Source organism: Gopherus flavomarginatus, chromosome 4 (genome assembly GCF_025201925.1).
Source record: "Gopherus flavomarginatus isolate rGopFla2 chromosome 4, rGopFla2.mat.asm, whole genome shotgun sequence".
NCBI lineage: Eukaryota > Metazoa > Chordata > Testudines > Testudinidae > Gopherus > Gopherus flavomarginatus.
The window spans coordinates 94887650-94900012 of NC_066620.1; the positions used below are offsets into that span (position 1 = coordinate 94887650).

Consider the following 12363-nt stretch of genomic DNA (forward strand, 5'->3'; position numbering starts at 1 on the left):
TGCCCATCTCCAGCAATATCCTAGCCTACTCTATCCTATACCATCCTGCTAGTTTCTTTTTCTGCTACACCACAGGGCATGTAAGTACCAAAAGTACATAACCTCTGAATTTGGCCCAGTGATATATAGCAAAGAATCACTCTCTCTTGTTTTCTTTCCTTGTTGCAGACTGTGTAGTTGGCAACGGTCTAGACTATCGTGGTACAATAGCAACCACTGCGAGTGGCAAGACTTGTCAAGAATGGAGTTCGCAGAAACCTCACAGCCATGATTATTTCACGCCAGTGACTCATCCCCGGGCAGGGCTGGAGAGAAACGTAAGCAGCGGTTCTGACAATGCTTCCCGCTGTCGAGCAGTCACTCTTTCTGCTCTGACATATTTGTGGAACACTGAAGAACTTTTCTTACTTTAATTTACTTTTCTCAGGACAAACTAAGAACCTGATCATGTAAAAACTCTTATTCAAGTGAACAGATCTGCAGGTAGCCTCCCCTGCTGGAAGGAGCAGTTTGTGGTAGCAGCCGGGACAGAAGGGGGGGACACAAGACTGGTTCCAGGCTTCTCCAGCCACAGCACACTCCTCAAACATCCCTCCAGACAGCACCTATGGCCCATCCCAGGACACAGCCACCCCACAGCCACCCTCCTACCCCCAGGGCCAGCACAACCCATTAGGTGACCTAGGCAGTCACCTAGGGCGCTGACATTTATGGGACGGCAACCGCGATGGCCGAACATCCAGTCGTCGTCGGTATTTCGGGGGTGGAACCTTCCGCCGCCTCTGTCAGGGGCACCATTTTGGGTGCAGGACCTTCCGCCGCCTAGGGTGCCAAAAAGGCTGCTGGCAGCCCTGCCTATCCCAGCACTCCTCCAGCTACCCTGACACTCCCCCTTGCACCCAACAGCTGCCAAGTTTTATGTGATTCCATGTCCTACCCCTGCCATGGCTTGTGGCAGGGTGTGTATAGGACACACAGGGCACTCTTAGCATTGCCAGTTTCCTCCATTTCATCCTCAGTAATGTGGTTTTGGCCTCCGCTGGACTCAGACTCCCAATAATGTGAAAAATTCCAGTTCCCAAATCCCACTGGAGGATAAACTCCCTCTGATTGGGTGCCTGCCCCACTTCCCTGCCTGCTGGGGTGGAGCAGGGCTGCAGTAGGCTGCGTTCTCCCTCCCCGTAGGAGCTGAGGAGAGTTTTGAGGTAAACTGATAGGGCAAAGGGAGCAGCTGACACCATTTTCACAGGAGGAGGGGGCAGAAAAAGTATCTCTCCCTCCTCCCGTCCTGGGAGCAATGGGTCCATCTGCTGTCTCCCTCCTCCTTCCCCTCTGCAGCCTCCAACACCTCATATGGGAACAGGGGGATGAAGAACGTGTGGAGCTGCAGTCAGAGCAGAGGTTCTCTGAGCAGCAAGGGGGAGATGTGGGGGGCTGTGGTGCATAATTTATTGGACTTTGGGCAGATATGGGGTTGTATGGCAGCAAAATTGACGTGGGGATTAGGAGGTGCCTAAGTAATTGCTGGGCTAGTGGGGTAGAGAGTTAGAATGTAGGGGTGCAGGAAGAAGCTGCTTCATGGTGTAAACTAGATTCCAGCCAGCGAGAGCTCCTGCAGCTGGGGCCAGCTGGGCTTTGCATGTTTGGGGCTGCCTATAAATTACATAACATGCTCTTTGGTGATTTTTCAAGACCCACGATCCTTTGGAACAGCAAAACAAACATGCACAATTGAGGACCAACCCATCCCCTAATGTGTTATGTAATTTATGGACAGTCTCTGTGGGGGAGCTGGCAACACTAACTGCCGCACACCCCCGGGGGAAGTTCAGAACTCAAAAGAAACACTCACAGCAATTGCGTTAAAAAGAATTCTCCTGATTTCTGAACGTTTGGAGCTGGAATTCTGCACTCTCATTCATCCATGAGAAATGCTGCACCTGGAGAAACCCAAATCTTGGCAGCTTTGATAGTCCCCTTGATATTAATGGATCTGCAAGTACCAGTAAAGTCTACTTGCATGAGTACGCTTTTGCAGGATCAGGCCCTGTTTGTTTGTTTTTGTTATATTTCTAATCTACAGCAGAAGTGCTTTTCTTTCATGAACTGAAATTAGGGCATATTTATCAGAACTGTCCATTGCATTTGGGTGGGGGTTGGTTTTGGGAAAGATTAATGGATGCATCCAAACATAGTAGGGAGAGATAGCTCAGTGGTTTGGGCACTGGCCTGTTAAACCTAGGGTTGTGAGTTCAATCCTTGAGGGGGTCATTTAGGAATCTGAGGCAAAAACCTGCCTGGGGATTGGTCCTGCTTTGAGCAGGGGGTTAGACTAGATGACCTCCTGAGGTCCCTTCCAACCCTGATATTCTATGATAATTCACTAATTTGATATGAAATATGTATTCCTCAGAGAGGGAATCACACAGGCTATGCTACGATCATTCCTTGATATTGGAGAAAGATTCATTCTCCTTCCTACCACCTGCACAAATCCCCAGCATTTCAGATTGATCCCAGAGAGATGGATTTGCCCCTAAGCTGTGGCTAGGTGGCACAACTGGTTAACACCCTAGGCAGAATTTGGGGTGAGAGCCTGTTTGACATAGTTCTTTTTTCAAATGCATTGAGATAAAATGCTGAGTGCAGATAAAATCAATTACATCTTACACCATAGCACCTTCCTAATAGAAAAGACTCTAGCTCCCACCCCAGATCCAAAGCAATCCCCTCCTTCCTAAGTATTAACTCAGGAAAAAGCCTGTGTAAATAAACATATTCTAATGATATTGGATATGTTTATTCACGAAAAAACCCACAAGAGAATTCAGCAGATTCTCAGGGGTCAGCTCACAACTGACACAAATGGTGGAGAGGAGCGGAAACATTTAGGGTACATCTTCACTACCGGCCGTATTGGCCAGCCGTATCATCTAGACGCAATATATCGATCCCCGAATGTGCTCCTGTCGACTCCGGAACTCCACCAACGCGAACGGCGGTAGTGGAGTTGACAGGGGGAGCCGTGGACGTCGATCCCGCCCCGTGAGGACGGTAGGTAACTCGATCTAAGATACTTCGACTTCAGCTACGCTATTCACATAGCTGAAGTTGAGAAGTTGCATATCTTAGATCAATTGCCGCCCCCTCCAAGTGTAGACCAGCCCTTAGACATTTCTGAGCACTGCAGTGTTTAAGTATTGATATGCAGGTTGGGAATGATGTGCATTGGCAAGCTATGTAAGAGAAGCTTTCACTGTACCTGCCTGGCCCCATGACATATGGGGTACCTTGCAAACCTCAAAACAGATGCTCTTTGCCATCTCCTCATGATCTTGAAAACAAAGTGGGATTTGGAAATGTGCTTAGCATTGGCTTAACCACTCTACTTGACTTCAGTGATAACAGAGTTAGGCCAACGCTGAGCGCTGTAGGAAAGTCCCATCTTATGTTTGTTGTACCCTTGAGTCATTGGAGCAATTGGAGTTTCAGGCTGGCTCTGCTATTTGTGGCTTGCCTGGCTGAAGAAAGGTGTATCAGTTTTTCTTTCATGACATTTCCCTAAATTCATCTAACAGTTTTGAGAAAAAGAAAACAAAGGAGTTTATTGCAATGAGAATAATTGATTATTGACAAAACAGTGAAATAGTGTCTAGGGAAAAAATCCAATATTTAGTTTTATTTTATAAAAGCATAAATCAATAACTTTTTAATTCCCTTCTTAATTCTCAGAGCTTCCCTGTTTGTTTGTTCATTTCTGTATTTATTATAGTATTGCAGGAATCCTGATGGAGATATTAATGGTCCGTGGTGCTATACGACAGACCCGAAGAAAGCCTGGGAATACTGTGAAATCACCAAGTGCCGTAATTATTCTTTAGAGTCTTGTCTCCCCCATTTACACTTTTGAAAATGTTTTATGACACTTGCGATGGGTAATTTTATTTTTTAATCTGAGTGGAAAATACAGGCTTTAACAACAGCTTTGTATTTCAAATTATAGCTCCATGTAACTGACAACAGCATCTGCTGGTCATAATCAGCTAAAGTTTAGGTAAGAAAGTGGTGTCTAATCGCTACAAGATTGTCTGATCTCTACAGAATATGCTGTTTGTCATTGCTGGAGGTAGTCATCCAAAAACTGAAGCACCCCACATCACTAGCAGGGGCAGCTCTAGACATTTCGCCTCCCCAAGCATGGCAGCATGCCATGAGGGGGCGCTCTGCTGGTCGCCGGCCCCGCAGCTCTGGTGGACCTCCCGCAGGCGTGCCTGCAGAGGGTCCACTGGTCCCGCAGCTCCACCGAAGACGCGGGACCAGCGGACCCTTGGCAGGCATGTCGCCGAAGGCACCCTGCCTGCCACCCTCCCGGCGACTGGCAGAGCGCCCCCTTGGCATGCCGCCCCAAGCACGCGCTTGGCATGCTGGGGCCTGGACCCGCCCCTGATCACTAGTCACTCTTAAAACATCTTGGGCAAACTCTACGCAGAGGTTCTTATTTGCGGTTGTAACTAAACCCCATCCCAGAGGATAGGCCTGATCTAAATTCCATTAAATTGAATGGGAGTCTTCCCATTGGCTTCAGTGAGTTTTGGATCAGGCCCTAAAACTGCAGGTTGCTCTCACTGCTATTCTGTCAACTGGCACAAGTAAGGAGAAGGCTGAGCCAGGCTGACCTAGAGATATTCTTATTTAGTGCATCTTCCTGGGATCCTCTGCTGGAGGGCTGCAGTCCTAGACATAAAAATAAATCTGCCCTTCCCTGGCAAAATGCCCTTCATGGTGGCTGGGGAGTGCATCTGGCCTTAAATATTTAAGAGCAAAGCCTCTTAATTTGTTTACTTAAAAGGAAAGGCATTTGGGGGGTCAAGAAAGAGAAAACATTGAAGGTGCATGTTTTACTCCAAGCTTTGTATTGAATTTATAGAGCAAGACTCATATTCTAGCTTCTAGGAGACATGAACAGGAGCTGCACGCATGCATCTGACAAAACACAGGCAGCTAGTGGGCTGTGACTTCTGCTTCCCACAGTGATTGTAATCATCTCACTCTTACCTTGTGCTCTCCACCCCCAAATGTTTGTTGTATCCACCTGTTGTCTTTTGTCTTACAGTTACATTGTAAGCTATTTGGGGTAGGAGTTGGTATTTTGTTATGTATGTTCAGTGCCTAGCGCAATGAGGTAGTGGCCGGTAGGCCATACTGCAATACAAATAAATAACCACAACAACAGTGACCTGAAATGAGACTATCCCCAATATATGCTTTCTAAAGATTTTATTCTGCAAGGGTTAATAATTCATATCCAAGACACTGTGTGCAAATCAAAACCCTGAGACTCACTGAATTAAATAGGAGGTCTGACTGCATATGGAAGTCAAGATGTAGCTCCAACTTTTGAGCTCTCTGGAATAGGATTTTAAAAGTGCAGAAAAACACGAGCACTCTGGTTTGCTTGTAATGGCAAATATTACATGGACCACAGACATTTTCCTAAAACAATTTGTTTGAAACAGTAACTAAAAAGAGGTGGGTTTGTGAGATCTCTCCCTAAAAATAGCCAAACTAGCTGAAACCTTTTAAAAATTAAAATAATGTATATGCAAATATGTGCTTACACTGTACCTAACGTGCACACACAAGAGCTTGAAAATACAGCCTATGGCTGGGAGCTGGATTGCCTGTCAGTTAATTAATTATGTGTTGCTGTACTACAGTAGCATCTAGAAGCCACGGCTCACTGTGTTCAGCACTGTACAAGCATAAAACAAAGAGACAATCCCTGCCCCAAGAATGTATATAATTTCTCCCCTCGGTGTTCTTGTAAGATGGACACATGATGCTTGTCCTTTGGGAGTATCCCTTACCAAACCCCAGAACAGAGCAGGTAAGCCAACCCCACTGGCTTTATTGTAGGGTATACAAACTCCACACTAGAGAAGAAGGGTTTAAAGAGCAGTTCTGGGCCCAGGCAGCCTCACCACACCCCACCTGAAAAGGTTGGAGGAGGAGGAGGTTAGAGAGAGTAACTGAGTGGCAGGCAGACAGTGGAAGTAAACTGCACTCCCTTGTGAGCTACTGTGGCCTGACCATTCCTGCAAAGAAAGGACTAGTGAAACTGTGAAGGGTAGAAACTTTATTTTTATTTTCAGTTCTTTACTTTATCTTGTGGGAAGAGAGGGTAGCAAGTGATCCAGGGAGGCAACCGTAAGCTGCCTTCCATTATGCCCTGGATCAGGCCCCGGTGGAGAGGATGGCCCTGGATTTCCCTACCACTTTGAAAGAGGGACAACTCTGAAAACGTATCCATTGGTGGGGAACACAGAGACAGTGACTAAACTTCATTTACCATTGCTACAGATTAGTTTAAATGCAGTCAGAAGATATGGTTTTTAGGGTTGTTGTACTCAGTCAGAGATGGAAGGATACTTACTGAGGCAATTTGGGGAATGTGTTTTCTTATTTTTCTTTTGTTCTTTCCCCCCCTTATTTTAATTTTAGCCCCATTTTGTTTCTGACTCACTGATATCCAAATGATACATCTGTAAACTTTTCGCCATGTAAATCAATGTGTTGTCATCTTGAAAGCAGTATTTTGGTCACAGACATTATTAACTGTTTCAGGGAAGAATAACCTAATAATGTTTATGCAGTTTTTGCTGTGTAATCCCTTCATAAAGAGTGACAAGCTAGAGAAGGTGTAACAACAACATTCCTCTCCCCATTTATTTAAATATATTGTGGATGGTATAACAGCTGCTTTAAAATTCTTCAGGTTGACTTCATTTCGTTTTTTAGCTCCTCCCAAATATAAGTGTGGAAAAGCCAAGATCCTTCCAAAGCTGTGCCCTACAAGGATTGTGGGCGGGTGTGTTTCAAATCCACACTCTTGGCCCTGGCAAATCAGTCTCAGGACAAGGTATAACTATTCCACATTGCATTACAACTTACAAAGCACCTCAGTAACAACTTTACAGAAAAGACCTAACTCTTCATGTTTCTGTATGTGGAGCTGACGCCTTCTGGAGAGTAGTCTTGATCTCTCCCTAAAAATGCCTCCAAACGGAAATGCCTCTAAAATAAATCTTTTAAACAAAATATATTGCACAACCTTTTTTCCTCTTGACAAGATTGCCCCGAGCTAGTAAACATAATTTAGTTAACTAGAACCCCTCCTATTTTGTCCTAAACATTTACATAGGGCAGATTTGAGCCACTAGTCCAAAATCTGCTTTAATTTTACTGACATGGGAAACAAATAATTCCCATTGAACGCAATGGGAGTTATTTGTATTCTGCCATCGGGATTTAGACCCAGGGGTGGAGCTAGCAATTTAAAATTTGTACAGATGGATTTCTGTCATCCTTGCTTATACAGGATCCAGTCCTCTTTCCACTGCAGCCAATGACAATACTTCCATTGACTTTGATCAGAGCCACATAAAAACATAATCTCCATGACCTAACGTTTTCAGTGTCATGTTGGTTGTGTTTAGTTATAGAGCTCTAGCAGTGCTAAGAAAAGGACTGATGAAAATGCCCACAAAAATCTGCTGGTCACCATAAAAAATGTTGTCCTCAAGGCAATGAAAATTGTATACCTTGGCATCCATTATATATGCCTATCTACTGCTATAGTTCAAGTCACCTACTCACAGCTATACATGGTTGCAAGCTTTTGCAATTTGTCCAGTAGGACACCACAAACCAACTGGTTAAGATTAGGGCTGTCAATTAATCACAGTTAACTCATGCAATTAACTCAAAAAATTATCATGATTAAAAGAATTAATCATGATTAATCACACTGTTAAGCAATAGAATATCAATTGAAATTCATTAAATTTTTTCAGATGTTTCTACATTTTCAAATATATTGATTTCTATTACAACACAATACAAAGTGTACAGTGCTCACTGTACATTTTTGTTCCAAATATTTGCACTGTAAAAATGATAAAAGAAACAGTATTTTTCAATTCACCTCATAAAAGTACTGTAGTGCAATCTCTTTATCATGAAAGTGCAACTTGCAAATGTAGATTTTTTTTGTTATATAACTGCACTCAAAAACAAAACAATGTAAAACTTTAGAGCCTACAAATCCACTCAGTCCTACTTCTTGTTCAGCTAATTGCTAAGACAAACAAGTCTGTTTACATTTACTGGAGATACTGCTGCCTGCTTCTTATTTACAATGTTACCTGAAAGTGAGAACAGGCATTCGCATGGCATTTTTGTAGCTGGCGTTGCAAGGTATTTACGTTCTAGATATGCTAAACATTTGTATGCCCCTTCATGCTTTGCCCTCCATTCCAGAGTACATGCCTCCATGCTGATGATGCTCATTAAAAAATAATGGATTATATTTGTGACTGAACTCCTTAGGCGAGAATTGTATGTCTTCGGCTCTGTTTTACCGGCATTCTGCATATATTTCATTTTATAGCAGTCTTGGATGATGACCGAGCATATGTTTGTTTTAAGAACACTTTCACAACAGATTTGACAAAAGACAAAGAAGACACCAATATGAGATTTCTAAAAATAGCTACAGCACTTGACCCAAGGTTTAAGAATCAGAAATGCTGTCCAAAATCTGAGAGGGACAAGGTGTGGAGCATGCTTTCAGAAGCCTTCAAAGAGCAACACTCAGATGTGGAAACTACAGAACCTGAACCACCAAAAATGAAAATCAACCTTCCACTGATGGCATCTGATTCAGATGATGCAAATGAACATACATCGGTCTTCTCTGCTTTGGATCGTTATCGAGCAGAACCCATCATGAGTATGGACGCATGTTCTATGGAATGGTGGTTGAAGATGAAGGGACATATGAATCTTTAGCACATCTGGCACGTAAATATTTTGCAACGCCTGCTACAAGAGTGCCATGCAAATGCAGGTTCTCACTTTCAGGTGACACTATAAACTAGAAGTGGGCGGCATTATCTCCTGCAAATTGTAACCAAGTTGGTTTGTCTGAGCGATTGGCTGAGGTAGGACTGAGTGGCGTTGTAGGCGCTAAAATTTTACATTGTTTTATTTTTCAATGCAGTTTTTTTGTACATAATTCTACATTTGTAGGTTCAACTTTTATGATAGGGAGATTGCACTGCAATACTTGTATGAGGCGAATTGAACAATACTATTTCTTTTGTTTTTTACAATGCAAATATTTTTAATAAAAATAAATATAAAGTGAGCACTATACACTTTGTATTCTGGGTTGTAATTGAAATGAATATATTTGAAAACATCCAAAATATTTAAATAAATGGTATTCCATTATTGTTTAACATTGCGATTAATCATGCAATTAATCTTTTTAATCACACAATTAATGGCAATTAATTTTTTTAATCGCTGATAGCCCTAGTTAATATATGTCATAATATTGATTATACTTCTAAACATAGAACACTCCTGTTGAAATTGGGACAATCTTTCAAAAGTCAAGATAGGTGTCAACTATCTTGTCTCATGTTTTGAGTCAACCAAACCTCAGCTCTTGATGAAAATCAGTATTTATTTTCTCATGATCTGTAGAATAAAATCTGGGAATCCTAAAAGCTCCTGAATAAGCAAAGATGACAGTTTATTAGTAGTCGTCACTGTGCATTGCTGTGATAGTGGAGAATTAACTTCACATTCTCAAACTAATCTCATGCCTTTCCTTTCTATTCCAGTTTCAACATGCATTTTTGTGGTGGCACTCTGATAGCCCCACAGTGGGTTCTTACCGCCAAACACTGCTTAGAGCGGTAAGTGTCTATTGTAGCTAGCTGCAGATATTTCCTACAACTGGAGAGGAATATCAAAGGGGAAAAAAGTGTGCCTGGTAAGGTGTTTCTTTGATCTGTCTGAACCAGAAGCTGGTTTTTGCCAGAAGGTGGGAATGAGTAACAGGGGATGGATCACTTGATTACCTGTTCTGTTCATTCCCTCTTGGGCCCCTGGAACTGGTCACTGTTGGAAGACAGGATACCGGGCTAGGTGAACCTTTGGTCTGACCCAGTGGGGCCATTCTTATGTTCTTAACCAGCCAATGCTGCACCTACATAATGGCTCTTAGAGTGGTTAACTGCCCTGTTACTTCTCATCCCCAAGCTCAGTTCATTCAAGTTAGAGCAGAGAGAAAGAGAGAGGATAACAGCGAGGATCCTTACTGAATAATGTACCTGTCCATATCTGTAAGGGCAGCACATTCAGGCCCTGATTTTGTGCATGTGGAATAAGCAAGAGATGCTCAGATATCTCAAGAGAGCAACTTACTATCTTGAGGAGTCACCCAGCTATGTGAAGCTGACACATTGATGGCTGAAAAGAAAGCTTCTTGTCATAATAAATGTTAGTGGGATACGTGAAGAGACCTTAATAAGCAAAACTCTGCATCCAAAACAGAGTATCTAGTCATCTGACTTCATGGTTGCTGTAGCTATAAGAGTTAGAATATTTGCAGTTTTATTGTTGCATTCAAACTGTCACGTAGATGACATTTATAGATGAAAAATCCCAGCTGAGACCAGAACGTGCTTTGTTTTCCAGATTCTGATACAAAGAGATGACCAAAAATATGATTTCATAGACCTAAAGGCCAGAAGGGAGCATTGTGATAATCTAATCTAACCTCTGCACATTGTAGACCACAGAACCTTACCCACCTTCTCCTGTAATAGATCCTGAATCTCTGGCTGAGTTACTGAAGTTCTCAAATCATGGGTTAAAGACTTCAAGTTACGGAGAATCCCCCATTTACTCAAATTTAAACCAGCAAGTGGCCTGTGCCTAGGGAGACCAGATAGCAAGTGTGAAAAATCAGGATGGGTGTCAAGGTTTTTTCCCCACTTTGAACTTTAGGGTTCAAGAAGTGGGACCTGCATGATCACTTTTAAGCTTAATTACTAGCTTAAATTTAGTATGCTGCCATCGGCCAGAAGTCTGTATCTGGCACACTTCTGTTCCCCCAAAACCTTCCCTGGGGAACCCAAGACCCAAACCCCTTGGGTCTTATAACAAGGAGAATTTAACCATCCCCCTCCTTTTCCCCCCATCAATCCCTGGTAAGTTTAGACTCAATCCCTTGGATTCTAAAACAAGGAAAAATCAATCAGGTTCTTAAAAAGAAAGCTTTTAATTAAAGAAAGAAAAGGTAAAAATTTATCTCTGTAAAATCAGGATGGAAAATGCTTTACAGGGTACTCAGATTCATATAGACTAGAGGGACTTTCCCCTCGCCCCAAGTCTGAGATTCAAAGTTACAGCAAACAGAGGTAAAAATCCTTCCAGCAAAAAGACACATTTACAAGTTAAGAAAACAAACATAAGACTAATCCACCTTGCCTGGCTATTACTTACTATTTTGAAACATGAAAGACTGATTCAGAAAGATTGGGAAAGCCTAGGTGTACCTCTGGTCCCTCTTAGCCTCAAGAGCGAACAACCAACAAAACAAAAAGCACAAATAAAGACTTCCCTCCACCAAGATTTGAAAGTATCTTGTCCTCCTATTGGTCCTCTGGTCAGGTGTCAGACAGGTTTACTAAGCTTCTTAACCCTTTACAGGTAAAAGAGACATTAACCCTTAATCATCTGTTTATAACAATGAGGTTGTGGGGTAATAGGTGCCTATATAAGAAAAAGCCCCAAATATCGAGACTGTTCCTATAAAATCGGGATATCTGGTCATCCTACCTGTGCCCCATGGTGCAGAAGGTGGCAAAAAAAACCCAGAATCTCTGTCAATCTGACTTGCAGGAAAATTCCTTCCCATCCCCAAATATAGCGATCAGTTGAACCCTGAGCATGTCAGCAAAACCCACTGACCAAACTCCTGGGAAAAAAATTCTAAGTAATAACTCAGAGCCCACCCCATCTAGTGCCCCATCTCTGGCCATTGGGGATTTTTGCTAGTAGCAATCACAGAAGGGCTCCATGCCATTGTAGGCAGTCTCATCATACCATCCCCTCCATAAACTTATCAAGTTCAGCCTTGAAACTGGTTAGATTTTGCACCCCCCACTACTTCCCTTGGAAGGCTGTTTCAGACCTTCATTCCTCTGATGGTTAGAAACCTTCTTCTGATTTCAAGCCTAAACTTGTTGATGGCCAGTTTATAGCCATTTGTTCTTGTGTCAGCACTGGCACTTAACTTAAATAACTCCTCTCCTTCCCTGGTGTTTGTCCCTCTGATGTATTTATAGAGAGCAATCATACCTCATAGACTCAGACTCATAGACTCTAGGACTGGAAGGGACCTCGAGAGGTCATCGAGTCCAGTCCCCTGCCCTCATGGCAGGACCAAATACTGTCTAGACCATCCCTAAAAGACATTTATCTAACCTACTCTTAAATATCTCC

The 12363-nt window shown here is 42.8% G+C and overlaps 1 protein-coding gene across 1 annotated transcript in view; it reads left to right on the forward strand.

The window, feature by feature from the left end:
- Positions 1-12363, forward strand: part of LOC127048940 (plasminogen-like) — a 63474-nt gene that overhangs the window by 38315 nt on the left and 12796 nt on the right. Inside the window, exons 12-15 of the mRNA XM_050949066.1 lie at positions 161-317; positions 3773-3866; positions 6799-6919; positions 9693-9767. Coding sequence (XP_050805023.1) covers positions 161-317; positions 3773-3866; positions 6799-6919; positions 9693-9767 — 447 coding nt within the window. The remainder of the gene's footprint in view (positions 1-160; positions 318-3772; positions 3867-6798; positions 6920-9692; positions 9768-12363) is intronic.